General features: G+C 46.0%; 1 protein-coding gene across 1 annotated transcript in view; it reads right to left on the reverse strand.

The window, feature by feature from the left end:
• The window catches only part of AGBL4 (AGBL carboxypeptidase 4), a 1,343,713-nt gene that overhangs the window by 31,847 nt on the left and 1,291,548 nt on the right, over positions 1–20,318 (reverse strand). Inside the window, exon 11 of the mRNA XM_063105750.1 lies at positions 19,010–19,172. Coding sequence (XP_062961820.1) covers positions 19,010–19,172 — 163 coding nt within the window. The remainder of the gene's footprint in view (positions 1–19,009; positions 19,173–20,318) is intronic.

A 20,318-nucleotide genomic window follows, 5' to 3' on the forward strand; every position in this document is an offset into this window, starting at 1 on the left:
TCTGGTATGTGGCCAGCACACCCCCATTTGTGTACTTTCTCCTGTAAACCCAGTGAGTCAGCCCTGTGATCAGCTGAGGGTATCACTTTCTCCCTCAGGAAAGGAAACTGCTGGATCTCCTACTGAGCCCATCTCGGAAATGACTTTCCTGTCTCTCCTCTCGGTTACACTGCCTCTGCCCTGGTTCAGCCTCATGGTTGCTTCTCTAGATTACTGCAGTAGCCTCTGGTCTCCCCTTGTTGCTATCCAATCCATTCCTATCACCGTTGCCAGAGTGATATTCCTAAGATGCAGATCTGACTATGTTCCTTCCTGACTTAAACCTCTTCACCAGTTCTGCATTTTCTCTGGATCAAGTCCAAACCAATCAAGCATGGTATTCAGGGCCTCTTCCTGAGCTCTGGCTCCTGCTGCCTTCTCTGTAGGTTTTTCCTGCCCTATCTCTCTTCACTTCCCACTCCCCACTTATATTCCATACTCTCATTAGATGATATGGGGTCCCCTGGCGCTCCATACAGTCTTTACCTCTGTGCTCCTCCTCACACTCAATACCTGATGCCTGCTCATGCTCTGTGCTTTTCTACATCTATGCTTTTGTTGTCACACTTACCCTGCCTATTACTTTGTTCTTTTTACTGCCTCATCTCTTAACCAGCATAAATACAAAGGTTACAAATGCAAATGTCTTCAGAGGACAGGCTCATTATGTAAGTATGTGCAATGACAAGTGTAAAACAATAGGAGGAGTAGTGACGCGTTGGACAGTAAATGCCATGCTCAAAGAAGCTCAAACTCAAAATTCAACCAGCTAATCAACCAACTAACCAACAACCGATCAACCAATTCACCAGCCAGCAAATATTTTCCTGGCCAGAACCACCATCTGCAGGAAGGAGTCAGCCAAAGGTTACCACTTGGTGACCCTCCATCTGTAACCTGGACTCAGAGCTTAGCTCGGAGCACAAGTTTATCTCCTTGCATCTTGTTCTCTGTTCAGGGGCATCTTCATAGTCTCTACATCTCCTCCTTTCTGGAGCCTGCAGGGGTGTTATCTGTGTGTAAATACCTGCAAAGAACACTAATATTTATAGTGACTACGCTAATCCCATTATACACCTGGCCCAGGCAAGGTGTTATTAATCAGCATTTTAATGAAGCTTAATTACAGTGGATGATGTCTCCCACTAGGTAAGGCAATGGTTACAGATGGGAGCCAACCAGGAAATCACTGCCCTCTCCTAGGAGCTTGCTCCATTATAGCACTGGAGGGTTAACTCTGCAGGGACTGAATGGCCGTAGTGACCAGAGTCCAGCAGAGGGCCCTACTAGCAGTAAGAAATGACCTCTCTCCCCACTGCTAACACAAGCAGGACAGCAGGCAGAGCTGGGCTTCTACTTGGGTGTGGGTTGCAGCAAGTGATTACCATCTCTTCTGAGGTCTCCCCAAGCTGACATTCTACATCTTTTTAGATGTGACTAGGTCTCCCTGTTTCCAATATCTACCCCTGAGTCAGGCCTTGATAAGGCATTATAGTCTTCAAAGAATAGTCTTTGGTTCAAGTCTTAGTTTTTTCTCTTTATCGTCCATTTAGTCCTGTTTTCTCTTCACAACAGATAAGCATCCAGGCCCCTCCCAATCCCATCCTCTTTGGGAGTTTAGTGGTGTAGAGTGCAGGTCGTGGAATTAGACAGCTCTACCGAGAATTCTGACCCCTCTACTAGCATGTGACCTTGGGAAAGTTACTTTATCTCCCTGACCTTCAGTGTTTTCAGCAGTCAAATGAAAACAATAATCCCTGTCCTGTCTTCTTCACATGGTTGCTTTGAGATTAATTTAGGGAAAATATCTCAGGCAGTGCCTGCCACATTACTGACTGTCCTTTAATTCTGAAAATACACTGAGAAGTCAGAAGGTGGAGGAAATTCTTGGCCCTTGCTGGTTGTTTCTTTCTTGATTGAGGAATGAAGTATGAACTTCATGATGCTCTTAAAATCATATCAAGAAGTGCCGTCTGGTGTAGGGTAAACTCTAGCTCCTCTTATATTCACCATCCACACCTGCTGATACAGTCATTTCCTCATGCCACTACCTTGTTCAAAAACCTTCTCTGGCTCCCCATGGCCTATAAGCTAAAACCCCAAATTATTACGATGGCATTCAAGGCTTTCTAATTCAAGTCTTTCTATCCCCAAAGAATATTTCCAACTTTAGTTCCCAAGCTTTCCTTGTATGAATTCACCACTCCGGACAGGCCCTTTTCTTGACATGCTCAGTTCTGTCGCTGAGTCTTTATTCAGAATGATCCACTCTTCAGAATGTTTTCCCTGCTTCACCACTAGATTGTAAGTTCCTTCACTAGACTGTGAATGTAGATGCTGTTTTGTTTGTTTTTATCTCAATATTAACAAAGGTAGATATAAGGAAATCCTCAATAAATATTCGTTAAACTGGGCCAACCACCATCGCTTCAAATCCTTCTTTTTTAAGGTCCACAACAGGTCCCTTTGGGTGTTCTAATACAGTCAAGTTCAGGATCTGAAGCCCGAAAACCTGGAGTCAAACTCAAGCTCTACCACTGTGAAGGTTAATTTTAGGTGACAACTTGGCTGGGCCATGGTGCCCAGATATGTGGTCAAACATTATTCTATGAGGGTATTTTCGGATGAGATTAGCATTTAAATCAGTGACCTTTGAGTAAAGTAGATTGCTGTCCATAATGTGGGTGGGCCTCATCCAATCATCTGAAGGCCTGAACAGAACAAAAGACTGACCTCCCCAAAGCAAGAGGGAATTCTGCAGCAGACACCCTTTGGACTTGAACTGAGACGTTGGCTTTTCTCTGATCTCTAGCCTGTCAGCCCACCCTTACCAGCCTCCAAAATCACATAAGCCAATTTCTTATAATAAATCTCTTCCTATATACATATATATACACACACGTTCTATTGGTGCTTTTTGTCTGAAGAACCATGACTAATATAGTCTGATATGTACAGACTAATAACTGGCTGTGCACCTCTGTCAGGTTATTCTAGCTTGCCGAGCCCTTGTTTTCTAATCTGGAAAATGGGGATAATTTTCCTCCCTCACAGGGTTATTGTGGCAATTCACTGTGACTCTGTCAGTGCAAGTGAAAGCACCTGTAAACCGTGAGTTGCTTCACCTTGCTAAGTCTTACTGTCAAGGCCCATCACCTCCAGGAAGTCCTCTCCAATGCTCTAGCCCTCTTTGCTCTTTGATACTCCAGAGGTCCCAGAGCAGTCTGAGCCCACACCTCAGCCCTGAGTCTGTACTTTTCTTTCAGCACCTAAGCACATGTGAAACCCAGCACTGGAGGGGCCTGGTTGGGGGATGGAGAGGGTAGGGATGGGGGCCCAGTAGAGACATCCAGTACAGACTAATCTGAGGGCAGCTCTCAAAGCTAGAGCAGAGGCTGCTGTGAAGGATTCAGACACAGTACCACAGTCAATTGCGTCTGGAATTTAAATTCATCCTATTGCTTTTTGTCTCGACAGGATAATAAAAAATCCTGAGACAGTATATTATGGATGCAAAGGTGCGGCAGTGGCTCTCTGCTCCCACCACCATCTGAGATAAAGGAGACATTTCCAGGGCCTGAAGAAAATGGACCTTGAGAGGAGGGTAGCAAACCAGACGGTGCGTCCTTGGCTGGGCAGGGAGGGGCTGAGCCCCTCACAGTGCTAAGCCAGTGCTTCCTGACCTTTCATGTCATGACTCTCAGAGAAAATGATGATATTTGTTTGCACAGTGAAGAAAAAAGTGGGGGGCTGCCTTTTGCTGGAGGTTATCGGCCCAGGGATGCTCCTGGCCTTGTGAGACTGTGCAGAGGCTGAGGGATCAGTACCTTGATACAGCAGTAACCCATCCATCCAAGCACTCGGGTGGGACTCTCTTTGATAAGTTTTCCTCCCTCAGCTGGGAGCACTGAAGATGCTGAGGCCTTCACAGTCTGACTTGTGCCACTGGGAAGTCTTATGTGGTTCCTTGAGCTTCATGGGTCTTGCAATTGCTGTCTTTCTCTTTGGGTCAAGAATGCTGCAAATCTGATCATGTCATTCCTCATTAAAAATGAATAGCACCTACATGCCTCAGTAGGGCACATAAAACAGGGACCCCACTCCTCTGCCCCAACTCTTTGTGCTCTGTCCCCTAAAGATTTTATCTATTTTTTAAACACCACCCACTTTTTTCTCTCTCTCTCCTGAGTCTGCAGGTGATTGATTTGATTGATCTAGGATCAACTGGGCTAGAAGGTAGGACTCAGGCTGGCTTGGCTCCAGGTTGCAGGTGGGATTCAGGTCTGCCTTCCCCCCTGTTCATTCTGGGGTTGGGCTGAAACAGCAATGGCTCCCTGTGACATATTCTTTTCCTGGTGGGTCACTGGAGCTGCCAGTTCCAAACCAAAGTATGCAGGCACATTGAAGACCTCCATCTGAGTAGGTCCATTAGCATTCCATTGGGCCAAAGCTCGTCAGCTAGGCATGTCCAACATTAGTGGGACCAGGAAGAATACTCCACCACAGCTCTTCCTTGTACTTGAAGCTCCAGACATTTCCAGCTCCTGAACACAGCATGTTGTGTCATGTCTATGGGCCTTGGCCTAGAACATTGATTTCATTCTTCAGGTTTCAGCTCAAGGGCTCCTCCTCGGTGAAGCTATCCCTGCCTCCCTTAGGCATCTTTGCCCACATGTCCCCTCTGTACCTTATGTGTCTTTGCAGGATACTACTATTATTAATAATGTTTGCATGTTGACATCTTCATAAGACTGTACTCTTGGAATGCAGGGGCCTTACCTGACCTATTTATAGGTCCCCAGCCAGTTAGTATGGGGCCTGGCACAGAAGAAATGCTCAGAAACTTCTTGTTAAACAAATGAGTGAATAATTGAATACATGAATAGACAGCATCCGGGTTCTTTGATTTGTATGTGCTCACGGCCTCTCTACCTGGGCCTACTGGTCTCTGTGTATGCTCTAACCTTGGGCCCACTGGGGTATAGCTCAAAACCCTACATCTGTTATAGTAGACCTAAGACACACTGAGTAAGGTCAAACACCCTGGATCCATCATCTGTACTTGTGGTTGCAATTTGAGTTCATGAAATATCTGAAGAGGAAGGGATATTAGTGACACAATTCAACTTTCTGCTTGAGGAAAGAAGCAATACCTTATTCATCTTCTATCCCCAATGCCCAGCAGAGGGCTGGTACAGAGTGGGTACTTGGTAAATGTATTGTGTTTTTCCCTCTAATACTTTTATAGATAGAAAAATGAAAGCCCAGAGAGGGAAAATGAAGTTACTGAGTAACATAGTAAATTGCTGTGTGGATTCCAGCCTGGCTCCCCTGACTTCCAGGAGATTAGAACACAGTGGAGTTTTTCTAGTGCCTTGTTTCTTGACACAAACCAAAGGTTACATGAAGCAGGTCCTTAATTACTTATTCTAAATTTGTCTTAGATCAGTAGTGGGTCCAACATGGATGAGCTTCTGTTGCTTTAATGCCATGAAGGCAAAAGACAGTGTGATGTGGTAAGAGAACAGGCTTTCAAGGTCAACAGAACTGGGCTTCAGAATCAGAAGAAGCACTTGCTAACTACACGACCTTGGAAACATCCCCTAATTACCTTGAGCATCAGTCTCCTCCCTCATCCCCATAGAACGCAGACCATAATGCTGATCTTTCAGGGTTGTAGTAAAGACTCATGTTAATACATGCCATTTACCTGGAACATCGTCATCCTTAGGTGGTCAATCACTAACAATGAAGTTGTGTTTTCAAATTGTACTTCAATGCTGGCCTGCAGCAATATGAATCACCTTGGGAGATTGCTTGTCCTTACAAAGATTCCGGTCCAGATGCCCTACCATCCTGGCATTTTAATATTCACTGTGCCACTGCTCACTGTAGAACATCCACTGGCCATAAAGTTTGACATGTTGAAAATTAAAGTGCTTTGAATTAGTCAATCACATGTGAAGTCACTGTTCCTCCTTGTCCTGTTCAGGAATCTAAAAATGACTTTCAGCAGAGCCCGGTAACTTTCCCTCAACAGTTTCCTCCCAGTGAAGAGGTATGGAGTTCAGGCCAAGTGAAAAACTCTCAGTCACTCTGAAGAAAACCAAAGCAGAGTAGAGGCAGTGGGAGCCAGCACATTCGGAGAGAAGGGTCTGTTCTGCCAGAGCTCAGTGGTCTGTTGCCTTCCCAAGGAGGGCTGGGGAGGGTAGGGGCAAGGCAGGTGAACTCTCACAGGGAGCCTGGATGTGAGCACATGCAGAAGAGCAGGTGCTGTGTGATCACAGGGCTCTGGGTTCAGAGCCTGGCTCTGCCTCGTACAAATTGTGAGACCCCAGGTAAGTTAATATCGTGAGCCAACATTTTCCCACATGCAAGGAATAGTGAATACTTCATAAGGCTGCCATGAGAATCAAGTAAACTCACAAAGCACTTTGCACAGTGCCTGGCACATGGTAGGCAAACAGCAAATGTTTTCCTTCTCTAGAGCTTCCCAACTATCCAAGACTCAGATATCTTTTTCCTGCTTAAAATGTTGTGCATTTCCAGAATCTCAGAGACAGCCACTTGCACATATTATTGCTAAAATACTTAGCCAAAGGGAAGTGATTTTCCAGCTGCTCTTAGTGAAAATAAGTAGGATCAAACTACAGTCACAGTTTTCTTAAGAGAGAACTCAAGAGAAGAATCCCCTTTGCTTTAAAACTGGTCATCTGGCTGCATGTGCCTCTGTGGTGTGTGGGTGGTTCTTCATCCAGGCAACCAGATGGCCTCCCACTACCTACTCAGCAGATCCCTGACCTACTGGGGTCGCCATGAAGTGATCACACAGAATTGTACTGTGTAATAATAGCTACCATCCCTTATAAGAAGCCAGACAGAATGTTTAGCACTTACTTATATCACCTCAGTTAATCCTCACAAAAACACTGGGAAGTTTGTGCCATTATATCTATTCAGCAGATAAGAAGTCTGGAGTCCAGAGAGGTAAAATAATTTGCCCAAAGTCACACAGGGCTTGGAAGTGGCAGAGCTAGGATTTGAAATCAAACCTGTGTGATTTCAGAATCTGGGCTCTTAATCACTGAACCCCACTGGTTTACATCCCTACAGACCTGGCCCTTGCCTAAGCTGGCACTTGGTTGTCTTGGCTTTCTCCATATCTGGGTTGTGACACAGTAGTCCCTGAGAATGGTTTGGAAGACACAGCCTGCCCACACCTGCATTAGCATAGCATCTAGCTAGACCTCATATAGCTGCATGCTTAGACTGTATTTTGGGATTTTGTCCTTGGCTCTTATTAGGGGACACTAGGAGAGGCAGCCTCGTGACACTCATCTTGGCATCTGCTGAAGAAATGCTCACGAGGCTAGAGGCCACTGCTCCTATTGGACTCCCAACACAGGTCCCTGGGTGAGATGCTTCCTTAAGAGTTCAGGCTGGGAAATGCTTTGCATTGCTTTATTGTGTCATGTGCTTTTGTTGTAATTTACCACAAATGATACATAAATGAGCAAGCAAATTAAAATAACTAGCCCATGGACACATACACCAGGATGCAATGTGGGACCTCGGGGGATGATTTTTTCACCACAATCTTTCCCTGTAGTACACACTGGTAATAGAGACTCCCCTTGACATTCTGACACCCTCTGATTGTCCCTTAGCTCAGTTCATAGCTCCTGATCAGACATTCAGACAAGAAACCACTGTGTCCTCCCAGGGGGAGGCAGAGAGGGAGACAGTGAGCCCTGAAATGCAGTTCCTTCAAGGTGAAGGTCAAGTCCCCACTTTTCTGAAAAGCTCAATACGTGGTATTTGATTTGAAATCTGAACTGTGGCATGAGGAGGGGGAAAAGAGGAGCAGGGAGAGAGGGAAGGGAAGATTGGAATAGGAAGAAGAGAAAAGGAACAGGCCAGCTGGGTGGGGCTGACAGTGAGCCAGGAAGGGAAGGGACTGCTGTGCTGAGCTCTGCCCTGGTCAGACACCAAGGCAGGCACTGACACAAGTCCTCCTGTCCTGCCTCACAATCAGCTAAGGTGTCAGAGCACTAAGCGACCTGCTCAAGGTCATTTAAAGGGAGACTGCTGGATTCAAATGTGGATTTAGTGCAAAACATTTCCACCATTTGCCTGAAGAGTAGGAGCTACGGAGGAAGAAAAAGACAGAAAGGAAAAGTGGAAGAAATGGGAGTAAAGAGGAAGTTGGATGGGGGAGAAGATAGAAAGTGTCTCCACTCTCCATCTAAGAGAGCGCCATAGCAGAGCTATGCGTGGAGGTTTGTGTACGCACAAGAGAGAAAGTCAAATAGAAAGACCAAAAGACAAAGAAAAACGAGAAATGAAAAAAAGGAGAGTGAAAGAGAGGGAAGGGGAAGGATGTAGGTGGAGAGGAGGGGTGATCATGCAGAGAGAAACCTGGAAGAAGTGAAAGGCATGTGCCCCCCTCCTCTTGCTCCTCAAAGGTGTGTCAGGGCCCCCAGAGCTCAGGGCTCAGCCCAAACAAAGGACCCAGCTGTTTGCAATCCTCTACGTGGAAGGGAGCTTGACTCTCCCAAACAGCCATGCACCCTGGGGGCCAGGAGAGGGCACTTCAACCTCAGGCAACTGCAGGGAAGCTGCAGCTGGTGGCCTCACAAGGCAAGCAGCAGAAGATAGGAGCCGGAGGGAGAGGCCACGCTCTTGCTCACTGCGATGGGTTAACAGCCCTGTTGCCAGCACCTCTCTGATGGAGCCAGGTCCCTGTGCACACCCCTGTGAACACAGGCAGGGCAGTGAGCTGTTTTGGTTCCTCTTTGGCTGCCTCTACACCAGCCCAGCACCTCCTCTGGGCCCTGCCCCTGCCCCTACTCTATTCCAGACCTGCTTTCTGTCCTGAAGGACAGCATAGCTCCAACTTCTCCCTGTGCCCCCTTACTCTCTTCCTCTTAACCCAAGTGTCATCCTTCTTTCAGTGCAAGGTAGAATAGTTTTCAAAATCATTTCATACCTACTATGCCATCTGATTTGTATAACTATTCACAAGGTGAGCACAACAGGGGGAATGGGAAACTGAGGCACAGAGCTAAGTGTCACTTCTCTGTGATCACATTCAAAAATGAAAATCACTAGACCCTCCAAGTTCTTGAATTTCATGATGAGAACCCAAGTATCTTAACTCTTTATCATGACAATGTTTCCTCAATACCAGGTTAAGGAGGGCTTACACATGCTGTCTCTAACTGAGCATTACATACAAAAACTTGGTTACAGACTGAACCTTGGCCTCACTCACAGATCTTAAACACTGACTGAGTCCTGAGACTCATCCATCACTAATGACTTATTCCCAGTTTAAAAAAAAAAAAAGTTTTGAATTACATGACTGCAGATAAAGGAGTCTGACTCTATCGGGATATTTGAGTGCTCCAAACCATTTTTAAGAAGATCACTGTTTAAGAATCTGAAGAACTCCTTAAGAATCTGGAGAACCCTTCATGGAAGTTTCCATAAAACTTATAATCCAAACAGATTTCATCTTTCTGATGGCCCAGAAATTTACTATTTAGATTTCATCCAATTCAGTCCTTCTCTAGTAATCATAATAATAACGGTGTCATTTATTGTCTACCATGTTCCAGGTAGTCTATTAGGCACCTGAGAATATTTTTTTCATGTTTTCATCTTCTTGAAACAACCCTGTGAGATAAGTTTCATAAAATTATTGTTACAGATGGGCAACTGAGGCTCGGAGAGATTAGGTCACTTGCCCAAGGTCACACAACTGTAAAAAGCAGAACCAAGATTTGTACCCAGGTCAGCCTGGCTTCAAAGGCTATGCTCTCTTTCATCCTATTTAACAATAGCCTCTATTAATTACATCTTAGCTATTAGCTCCTCAACTGAATGGCTGGTTTCTTCAAAGAAAGTGTCTTTTAGTGGGGCAATCAGAGAATTTAATGTCAGAAGAAGTAAGTTCAAGCTTCTGGAAGGGTATTACCCCACAACCTATAAACTGTGTCACCTGACAGGCTTCCCCTGTCCTAGTAGTCTGAGTTCCTGTACTTCTAGAGCCTGGGACTGGTCCTGGCTTAGGACAGGCACTCAGGGACAAAATGCACCTCCCTCCTCTGATCCTTGTGCTACTTGTTTATAAAATAGAGGAAATAATACTCATTTTTCTAGACTGTTATGGAGATCAAATGAGATGATGTTTCCGAACGCACTTTATATACTGTTCACTTCTGGATGGTCCACTCAGGGCTTGGCATTCTGTAGAAGTTTTGTAAATATATTTTGCTTTGAACTGAAATTCATGCATCCCCTGTCTCCTCTCTCCTCTCCACTGACCCATGGCAAAGTCTGCACAGACTGAGAGCAGCAGTCCTGGCAACATCCTCCCTCTAAGTTCCATCTTGCATCCCCCCAGCCATGGCTCCCACCTCCTGTCTCTTGAGACTTATCAACAAGCCAAGCACGGCCACAACCCTGGCTAAAGGCCCTTGTCTCAGACAGAGTTGGCAGCTGCCTCCCCTTATTGGCAGCACATTTATCATCTTGAGGAAAATATTGACGGATGAGAAATCCCAGACAGGCAGCGTGTCTCGGCTGAGCATGCAGCCTGAAGTGAGATTTGAGGTGCTGGTTTCAGGACTTACTGGAAGAAAGGGAGTGTTGGTGGTCCTGTGAAGAATGGTCCATGCCCCCAGGTATCTGACCAAATCCTAGGGATGACTGTGTTCAGCACGTAGTAGATGTTCAATAAATGTGAGTTAGATCCAAACTAAATAAACTCTCTGAATGAGGCTTAGAGGATGGAGGTCCTTTGTCCAAACCCTTTATTTTACAGATGGGATCTGGGGAAGGGTATTAATTTGCTCAAGATCACACAGCTAGTCAGCGGCAGAGACCAGATGATTCAGGTACGTGGCTCATGAATCTCACATCAAAGCACTGTCCATTACACAACACCACCAATAGGAGATAGCCCCAAACCTCTGGGCAGAGTATGGGAGCTGAGAAACTGGATCTTGGTTCCCTAGGGGCATCAGGAAGAGGGGAGTCCTTTGACACCTACAGAACTAGCCTCTCCAGGAACACATCCTTCCAGAGGTGAGAAGGGTGAGAAGGGCCAGGTGGGTGTTACTTGGTGATGTGGTGTGACATTTGCTTGTGGGGCACTTGCTTGTCTCCGGCTGACCCCAGCCAACCTGTCCTCCCCACTGTGGCCATGGTGCTCTCCTGGCTACATTGGTGTGGCTGTGGACCAACAGTCCTTAGCTGGTTCCCATAGCCCTCTCCAGCCTCACTGCCTCTCATTCCCCACCTTGCACCCCAAGGCCCAGACACGTCCAAAGGAGAGTAGCAGCTCTCCTAATGCTCTGGACTTTGACACGCTGCTCTTGCTGCCTGCAAGGCCCTTTGCTCCCTTCTCATCCTTCTTGACTTGGCCAAAGGATGGTGCTTCCTTGCTGATGAGGATGGGTTAGATGCTCATTTTCTCCATACTCTGTGTTCCCCTCTGTCATAGAACTGTCCTGTAGTCACTCTCCTGCCCATTTCCTTCACCACACTAGGCTATGAGCTCTCAGCTCTGCATCCCCAGAAACCATCACAGGCCCTGACACATGGTAGTACCCAATGAGTGCAGCCTGGGTTCTAGACCTCCCATCACTATCTTCCATGTAGAGTTTCGGGATAAAGCTGCCTCCCACTGGCCCTTGTTCTGACCTCTAAGGTCACATAGAACAGATCTACTCCCTCTGCTCTATGATAGCACTTTAGAGATTTGACCAAAGCAAATATGTAGCCCCGTAAATGTCTTCTTTCCAAGGAAAATACTCCAATTCCTTTACCAGTTCCTCAAGGATCTTAGCTTTGCATAGGGAGACCACCATTTGGTTTGCCCAGAACTGTCCTGGTTTTAGCACTGAAAGTCCATTGTACCAAGAAACCCCTTGGTCCTGGACAAACTAAGACAGTTGGTAAATCCAGCTTTGTGTTTCCTTTCCAACTTGATGCCTTAAGGCCCATGCACCATTTTATCAATGGCTGGCATAGAGTGGGGGCCAGAAATGAACACAGAGCTCCAAGGGTCGATGACATAGCAAGGCAAAGAAAGATAGCACCTCCTTAGTCCCCAAACCTGCTTCTGTTGATGCAGCCAGAGTCAGCATCAGTTCTGGCAGGAGGATAGTGTGTGGTGGACATGGGTGTTGACATATTGCCCTGTTGATCAATATCGAACTTGATAGTGCCAACTAAGAGGCCTAAACCATTTTACTACACAGGAAATCTCATTTCCCCAAATCACTACTTTCAAAGCAGCTTTTGTTTTACTTGTTCTACTCTAAAGGCAGAAATTATTCAACACCTCTGTTCTAAATATTCCCTAAGCCCCCCCAAATGTTCCAAGCATTCATTCATTTAACAGTTATTTATTAAACACCTACAGTTCAGCAGACAGACCCTTTCATTGTCCTTTGGGCTTTGTCAAAGAGAGGCCCAAACCTGCCATTGATCGGAACTAATCTTGGGTAAAGTCCTTTCACTTTGGGGGCTCTCCCCACATTTGTACAAGAAGAAGGTGAGAACACAAGTCATTATGTACATAAGTTGCACATGAACTATGAATATGAACAGATAGGTCCAAATTACTTAGGAACCAGCCAGAATGTCTTCTGGCCATCAGCTAACAGCTGTAATCCTGAAACAATATCAACTGTCTTTATCATCGACTTGGTTTCCACGGAGCCTCGAGGTGCTGCTAGTGAAGGCTGACAGCTCTCACTATAAAATAACTTTACAACTTTGTAATTTGTAGCTCTCTGGTGACAGTAATATTAACAGCATTTTGAATTATGACTATAAATTTGACAACAGCAGATAAAATCCTTAGAAACCGCATTTTGGGGGTGAGGGAGACTGGGGGAAGGTAATGACATTTTGGTTTTCCAGGCCTGGGCAGGAGGCATTCAGAAATCAGGGGCACACTTTGATCTGGGGGTGGGAGCAGTCAATCTGAGGCAGGGCTCACAAAGGGCAGGGCAGCTCAGCCAGACACCCCTCCCTCATCCTGCTCAATCTTGGAGGAGTGAACTGCTACTGCTAGCCAGATGGGAAGAAAGGGCTGGAGCCAAGTCAGAGAAACAGAAAAAATCAGCCAGACCCTAACCCCCTTATTTATCACAAGCAACCTATTTGAGAGAGGTCTGAGCTAGAGTATCTGGAGGGTTTTTACTTGAAGAGATTTGATGTCTTTGATTGGACCAGACACAGTCATTACCAGACTAAGACTGTTCTGCGACTAGAATTTATTAGAGAACTTTGAATTTGCTGGGAGTGACTGGAAACTCATGGGGCCTGCCAGAGCTTTTATATCTCTAGATCTGTAATCTATATCCATCTATCTATAAGGCCAATGGGTAACAAAAACCAAAGTTGTTTCATAATTGTACCTTGTCAGGATTGCTTTTTAATGCACCTGTTACATATTTCACAAGTTTTTCTCCTTCTCTTCATGGTCTGGCCTGCCTATATTTACTGATCACCTGCTGCTTCTGGCTCAGCCCCAGCTACCTTCCACTACTTTGGATACAGCGTCCTGTCTCTGGCATCTGGACTCTCTCCTGTCCTTCTCTCTCCCTCTGTCAGGAAGGCTGCTTCACCCCTTCTCCTGCCTGCATCCCATTCACCCTGGAGGTCAGAGCCCTAGTTTCTCTTCCTCCAGGAAGTTCTTTTTTCTACCCCCTCCCTCTCCCCGCATCTGGGTTAGAAGAACCCCAAGGGCTTCCCCAGCCAGCAGGGCTTCCCCCTGCCAGAGCAGTTATCCTTCTGTCATGTTGTTGTCTCTTCACCTTTCTCCCTCCCCTCAAAACTGTCTTCTTGAAGGCAGAGACCATGCCTTATTCGTCTATTTCTAGTGTCTAATGAGTTTTGTTGGGTGGATGGATGAATAAATGATATCTTCGGTGTCTGATGTATACCTCAGAGGACCCAGTGCAAGGCATATAATGGGCTCTGAATTGAATAATCTCATTAACTGAATTTGAAATCTCAGCATCTTCTCTTGCTCACACCAGCCACATGCTTCTCCTAAAGCCAGGATTTTCTTATTTCAGCGTGTTCACAGCTACAAGCCTGGGTGGCAACCGGTCTGCTCAGGACCCTCTTCCCAATGTTTTTCTCATCCATTACGTCAAAGAGCTATTTCCTCTTGGCTTGTATCCAGAACATAAACAAAGGCCAGAGAAGCTCTGGGTTACTTTATGATTCCAATTTAGTCTTTCTCTCTCTTTTAAATCATTTGAACAGAGCATATTTATTACTTGGCAGGCCAGTAAAATATAAGTAGGGTTTGCTGAAGAATGGCCCCAAATTCTCAGGAATTTATCATTTCACAACAACAACAAAAACAACAAATGACAGGAAGGAAAGGCAAAGGAACAAATATTTAGTGGCATCGAGTTTGTGCCCAGTGATTCATCTGCATTTTCCCATGTCACCTGAACAACAACACTGTGAAGTAAATAATCATTATCCTCATGCTACAGATGAAGAAACTGAGGTTCAGAGAGATTGAATACTGGACCAGGACCCTCAGAGAGAATGATGCTAAGCTGAACTCACACCCAGGACTCTGACACCAGAGCAGTTTTCTTGCCACTAGCCAGAGCAGGGGCCTCTGAGGAAGCCCTTCTTTTAGGTTCTGTTGAAAGCCATGGCCTTCCTCCAAGGAAATGAACTCTGCAAATTTACTCATAGCTTTGCATACATTTTAGACGATTCATGGACCTTTCTTGAAGCTCATCATTTTCCTTCCTAGATTAGAAACACTTAAGTTCATGGAATCACTGACTCTTAAGTCTCACTACATAACAGAATTACAGATTCTTGATATCATAAATGTGTCTAAGTATGGAATAAATTTATCTAAGTGTGGAATTCTATAACTCAGATTTTAGAATCAGAAAAATTTTAGGATGTCAGAGCTAGAAGGGATCAGAGTAGTGATCAGGTTCACACATAATTTTATTCCACAATTCTGATGGGTAGGAAGTACTGGACACTGAGGCTAAGAGAGGGAACAAGGTTTGCTCAAAGCCACCCAGTAGTAATGGTGGAATTAGGATTCACACCTCAGTTGCTGCTTCAGAGACAGATCATAAGGTTACAGACTCAACCAGCAGATGGAAAGCCATGTAGTCTGCATGGGACTGAGAGAAGTGAGGACAGGAACATTTGCTGAGTACCTACCAGATGCCAAGCAGTATCACGGGATTGCAGATATAGTGCATCATTTTGCTCTCCCAATAACCCTGCAAAGTGGGTATTAGCATTTTTATTTTATAGATGGGGAAATAGGATCACAGTGGTGCAATAAGAAGCCCAAGGTCACACAGCTCGATAAGCATCAGGGACTGTGTCCATTGTTTTATTTCCCTAGTGTAGTGGAGAAGGGAAGTCAGGGAGCAAGACTCTAGTCGTGTTTAGCTGCTGCTTTTCCAGGGAGAAGAATCAAACTGACAGACATATGCTCTGGCCTGTGGGAGGTGGATACTATGTGACCAAGGTAAAATATTCCTTAGAATTCCCGGCCTTTCCCAGTCCTTCCCTGACCTTACGATCATCCGACATCCTGTGGCTAACTAATCTGGCCTCCATTTGTACTGATACTGGGGAAGAGGCACCTTGGATGATAGACATGAGAAACTCTATTATGGGAGCTGCACATCCCCCACTGTGGGAACCAGTTGGCATTCTGTGGTCAAGGCCTTCAACAGTGGTGACTGCACCAATACCTTTTGTGTCATGAACACTGCCAACACAGTCACTGGCCTCTTGCTCTAACACCTTATGGTAGGTCAGTAAGATTAAGTATTATGTCCTCCTGTTACAGATTAGGAAATTGAGGCCCAGCGAGGTTATACCTTGCCCCAGGTGGCACATCTAGTAAGTGGCTGAGCCAGGATTCAAACCCAGGTACATCTGAATCTAAAGTCTGTTTTCTTTGCATAACACCATATTTTTTGTGTGTGAATGCCTATATTTAATTTCCATAACAGGGGTTAGACAAGTGCAAAGGTCATTGCCCCTTTGTAAAGGTAAGGAAGTTCACCCCAGAGAGGTTAAAGGACTTGCTGAAGGGCATTCTCTGGGATGATGCTGGTGCTGTCATCAGAATCCAGGTCTCCTGACTCCCAGTCTAGAGGACACTTTCTCCCAGACCATATTGCCATTCCCATCAGACCATGTAATTTCTTTTTATGATTGGGACACGGAGCCAGCAGCAAACAAAGATCACAATCTGTCTGCCTGAAGTCTCCCTCTGTTATGAGATGAGAGTTTAAAAAAATGTACTTCAAACAGGAACCAGGTTAAGTCACCCTTGTGTGCGTTGAATTGGCCTGAGCTTCCCTGATGCAGTCCAGCTTCCTCCCCTCATCCTCTGATGACCCAGCGAGGCAGGGTGGCTGCAGCAGCACCACGGCCTGCTCACCCTCACCTCCTTCCAGTCCCTGGCTCCTGCTCCTCACTGCCACCTCCACCCAATCAATTACCAAGTCGTCTTAGTTCCACATTCTAAATATTCCGCAGCCATCACCCTAGTATAGGCCTGAATTATCGCCCACCTGGATTTTCATAACAATCTCCTAACGCATGTTTCTGACTCGTCTCGGCCCCTTTAATCTATCCTCTCCACCGCAGCCAGAGTGGCTTTCCACCCCTATTGAAAACCCTTCTACTGCTCCCCATTGCCTTCATATTCAAGTTCAAATTCCTCACAGCCTGACACTTCAGCCTTATCTCTTGTATCTGAAGTCCTCCAGCCACCCTGGGCCACCTGCAGCTCTTGCTGTGCACCTTCCTTCCTCTCTCTGTCTGCAACAACACACTCCAACCCAAATTGACTAATTTCTACACAGTCTTCAAAACTTTCATATGTTCACTGCTGCATTCCCCGTGCCTAGGACTTACCTGGCCTACGGCAGACACTCAGTATATGTTTGTTAAATGAAATATCCCATAGCCTTTGGAATTCCTCCACCATAGAACTTATCACACATATTATAATTGTCTCTTTCCTTTTCTGTCTCCTCAAGTGGACTGAAAGGTCCGAGAGTCAGGAACCATGCTTTCTTGTTCAATACCCTAGGTACATTGCCTGATTCCTGGGTATTGTGGTGTTTGCTTTTAATGAATGAGGATTAGGTGCTGAGTAGCACAAACCCTGAGCCTGGGCTGAGGAAGGACATTCTATTAAGAAACACATTTACTTCCAACACAAAAGTATGTCAGAGGTACTAGGAGGGTAGGAGAATCCCTCAAGCTGGACATCAGAAAACAATGACACAGTAAGGGCCGGCCTCCTCTGCAGTGACTTGTCTCATTGTGAATAAGAGTTGCAGAATCATCCCGTTTGGTGAACAGGATCAAACTCTTCTTCCACTCAACTTCCTTTGCCACAATATTGTGGGAGAGCAAAGCAGGTGCAGTGTGGAATGAGACCTGTGCATGGATTACAGTGGTTAAGGGATCCCAAAGAAGTCATGGGCCACATGTCATCAAGTAAGTGCATGGGACGTGGGTGGGGGTAAGGAGGGAGTGGTGTGGCACCTACCAGATCACCAGGACTTTGGAAACCATGATTCCTCTGCCTCTGGGAAGAGCCTGGTTCCTTGGCCTTGCTGAGCCAAGTGGTATGAAAGCAGATTTCAAGATGACTGTCTCAGTTTCAGTGACTCCAGATTTGGAACACTGCTCTAACACCTGGCCCCCCTGCTGGCCCTCCCTCTGGGATCATCAACCTGCCTCCCATGTCCACAGCAAGGTAATTGGACCCCCAAAGTCACTAGGTTGCAATTGGCTGGGAGGACTTGTGCTAAGCCATGCCAGGACCAAGAGGGATGTAAACACTCACCAAGGGCTGACGAAAGCCTAAAAAGGGCTCTTCCACTTCTGGGGAGAGGGAATTTGCATATATACAGAGTTCATTTCATTCTTTTCCTTTTTCCTCCCTCAACTACAATTTTTCCCTGAGAAAAAAATGCATTAGAAAAGGAGAAATGGATCAATCCAAAAACAAAACAATAAAGGAAAACAAAATCTGTCACAATCTGTCACAGCCCTGATGCAGTGACCTTGAAATTAAAATCAACACTCAGGAAACTAGAATGACTAAATAATCCCTAGAAAAAGTCCTGCGAGCTGGAATACAGCCTCCCATTTTATGACAAACTTGGGAGTTTTCAGATAAATTTTGTGAGAAAACTAAGAGGAAAAGCAATTTGTCAAAGGAAATACAAAGGCAGAGAGAAAGATGCCCCGAGGGTACAGGGCAGAGACAGGGAAGACAGAGAGGAGGTGCAGAGGAGAGAGAGAGGGGAAAGGAGGGTGGAGAAGAGAGGAGACAGAAAAGAAGGGGATAAGCAGGGAGAGAAAAGCATACGACAGGTGAGGAGGGAGACAGAAGTGGAAGGACAAAGGGAAGAAGAAACACGTAAGAAGACAAATCGGGAGTAGGGAGAAGAGAAAGCGAGAGCACACGAGGACAGAAGATGAAAAGAGAAGACACAGTTTTATATGTTCAGCGTTAGCAGGGGAGTTGAGATCCTCAGTCTCTTCCTCAGCAATGCTGGGGGGTCGTCCAGCCTGTGTACTCACATACCTGGGATGGCAGAAGGCTCACTGCCTTGAGAGAGAGGGGAGGGGAGCTAGAGGTGACAGCAGCGTAAGACATGGGTAGGCCATGAGACTGGGGCCCTGGGGAAGACGTGGGGCAGGGCAGAGGCAGTCGGGGAGGCAGTGTCCACATGAAAGGCAGGGGCAAACAGGACAATACAAATATGGCACCAGAAGAGCCAGCCACCTCTCAGCCCTTACCTGAGCTGGGGTCCTAATTCCTGACCTGCCTAGTAAATCCTGCCAGACCTGGATACTCTCAGCTGGATGAAGACTGGCCCAGGGCTGGGTGGGGACCTGCCAAGGATACAGGCTTCTTCAGTGTAGGGCACAGCAGCAGTGGTGCCTCCGATGATGTAGCTATAGAAGGAGACCTCTAGGGTATAGCAATAGGAAGTGTGGTCCAGGAGTCCACCCAGGAAGCGACGGCCAGTTCCTGCTTTCACAGCATCCCGGTTAAAGGAGGTGCTGGACTGTGAAAAACAAAGCAAGGAGGAGACGATCAGGGCTGGGAGCCTGCTGGCTACTGGATTTTGAGCAAATCTTACCACACCTCTGGGTCTCAGCTTTCTTACCTGAAAAGTGGGGTAGTAATCTCACATCATAGGGTTATTAGGAGAACTTATTAAATAAACAAAATTAAATAAAAGCATTCAGCAGAGTCCTTGGAGTACAGTAGCTGTCACTCAACAAATATTTGTGGAAATTGGAGTGGGGACAGATGGAACAGGGAAAAGTAGATGGGAACAAGAAGCCACTATATTATAATGATGATTAGAACTCAAGTTTGGGCAGTGCTCTCACCTTGATAATATCGTTCCCCATGTAGTATCTCATTTAGGCTTCAAAATAACCCCTCGAAATAGGTGTTAACATTTTACTTCTCTATGGATGAGGAAACTGAGGCTCACAGAGATGGAACAAGCAAGTGAACAGCACAGAGTTGAGCCCAGGACGAAGTGGCTGAAGGCACTCCAATGCTCCCCCTCCATCAGGAGTAGCGGGACTCATGTCCACATCACCAGAGGGTGGGGTTCATGGCTACTTCTTCACTAGGGCATCGACAGCAGCCGTCACAGCAGATGGAGAGAGAAAAGAGCACGCTGGTCAGAGTCTCAAGGCCTCTGTGCAAAAACATGCTCTACCACCTACTGATTGTTTGGCGTTGGTCAAGTTGCCTTATTTGTCTTAGCCTCAGTTTCCTCATTTGTAAAGTGGAGGTGATAAAGACATCCCTTTCACAGTGCAGTTGTAAGGATCAGTTCACCTGAGATTAGAAGGTAATTCTATGCTAATCCATGGAAATCTATGTAAATTAATAGACTTGTTTTAATAAGGGAATTTGTGTTTCATTCAGCAGGAGATAAGAGAAGGAGGAGACCCCCCCACTGAGGGTCTCTGAGACCTGTGAGCCAGCCTTCCAAGGAATCTGAACCAGGAAGCCATACTGTACTCTGAAATTATATTGGTTTCAAAAAAACAGGGCTGGCCATTCCACAGAGATTCCTACAGAAACAAACGTGGCTGTTTTTTTCCCACAGCTGCAAATGTGAAAGCACCTGCTTCGATTCTACCACTAAATGCTGGGTAACTTTACACTAGATGCTCAACTTTCCTGG

This window comes from Cynocephalus volans, chromosome 8 (genome assembly GCF_027409185.1).
Source record: "Cynocephalus volans isolate mCynVol1 chromosome 8, mCynVol1.pri, whole genome shotgun sequence".
Lineage (NCBI taxonomy): Eukaryota > Metazoa > Chordata > Mammalia > Dermoptera > Cynocephalidae > Cynocephalus > Cynocephalus volans.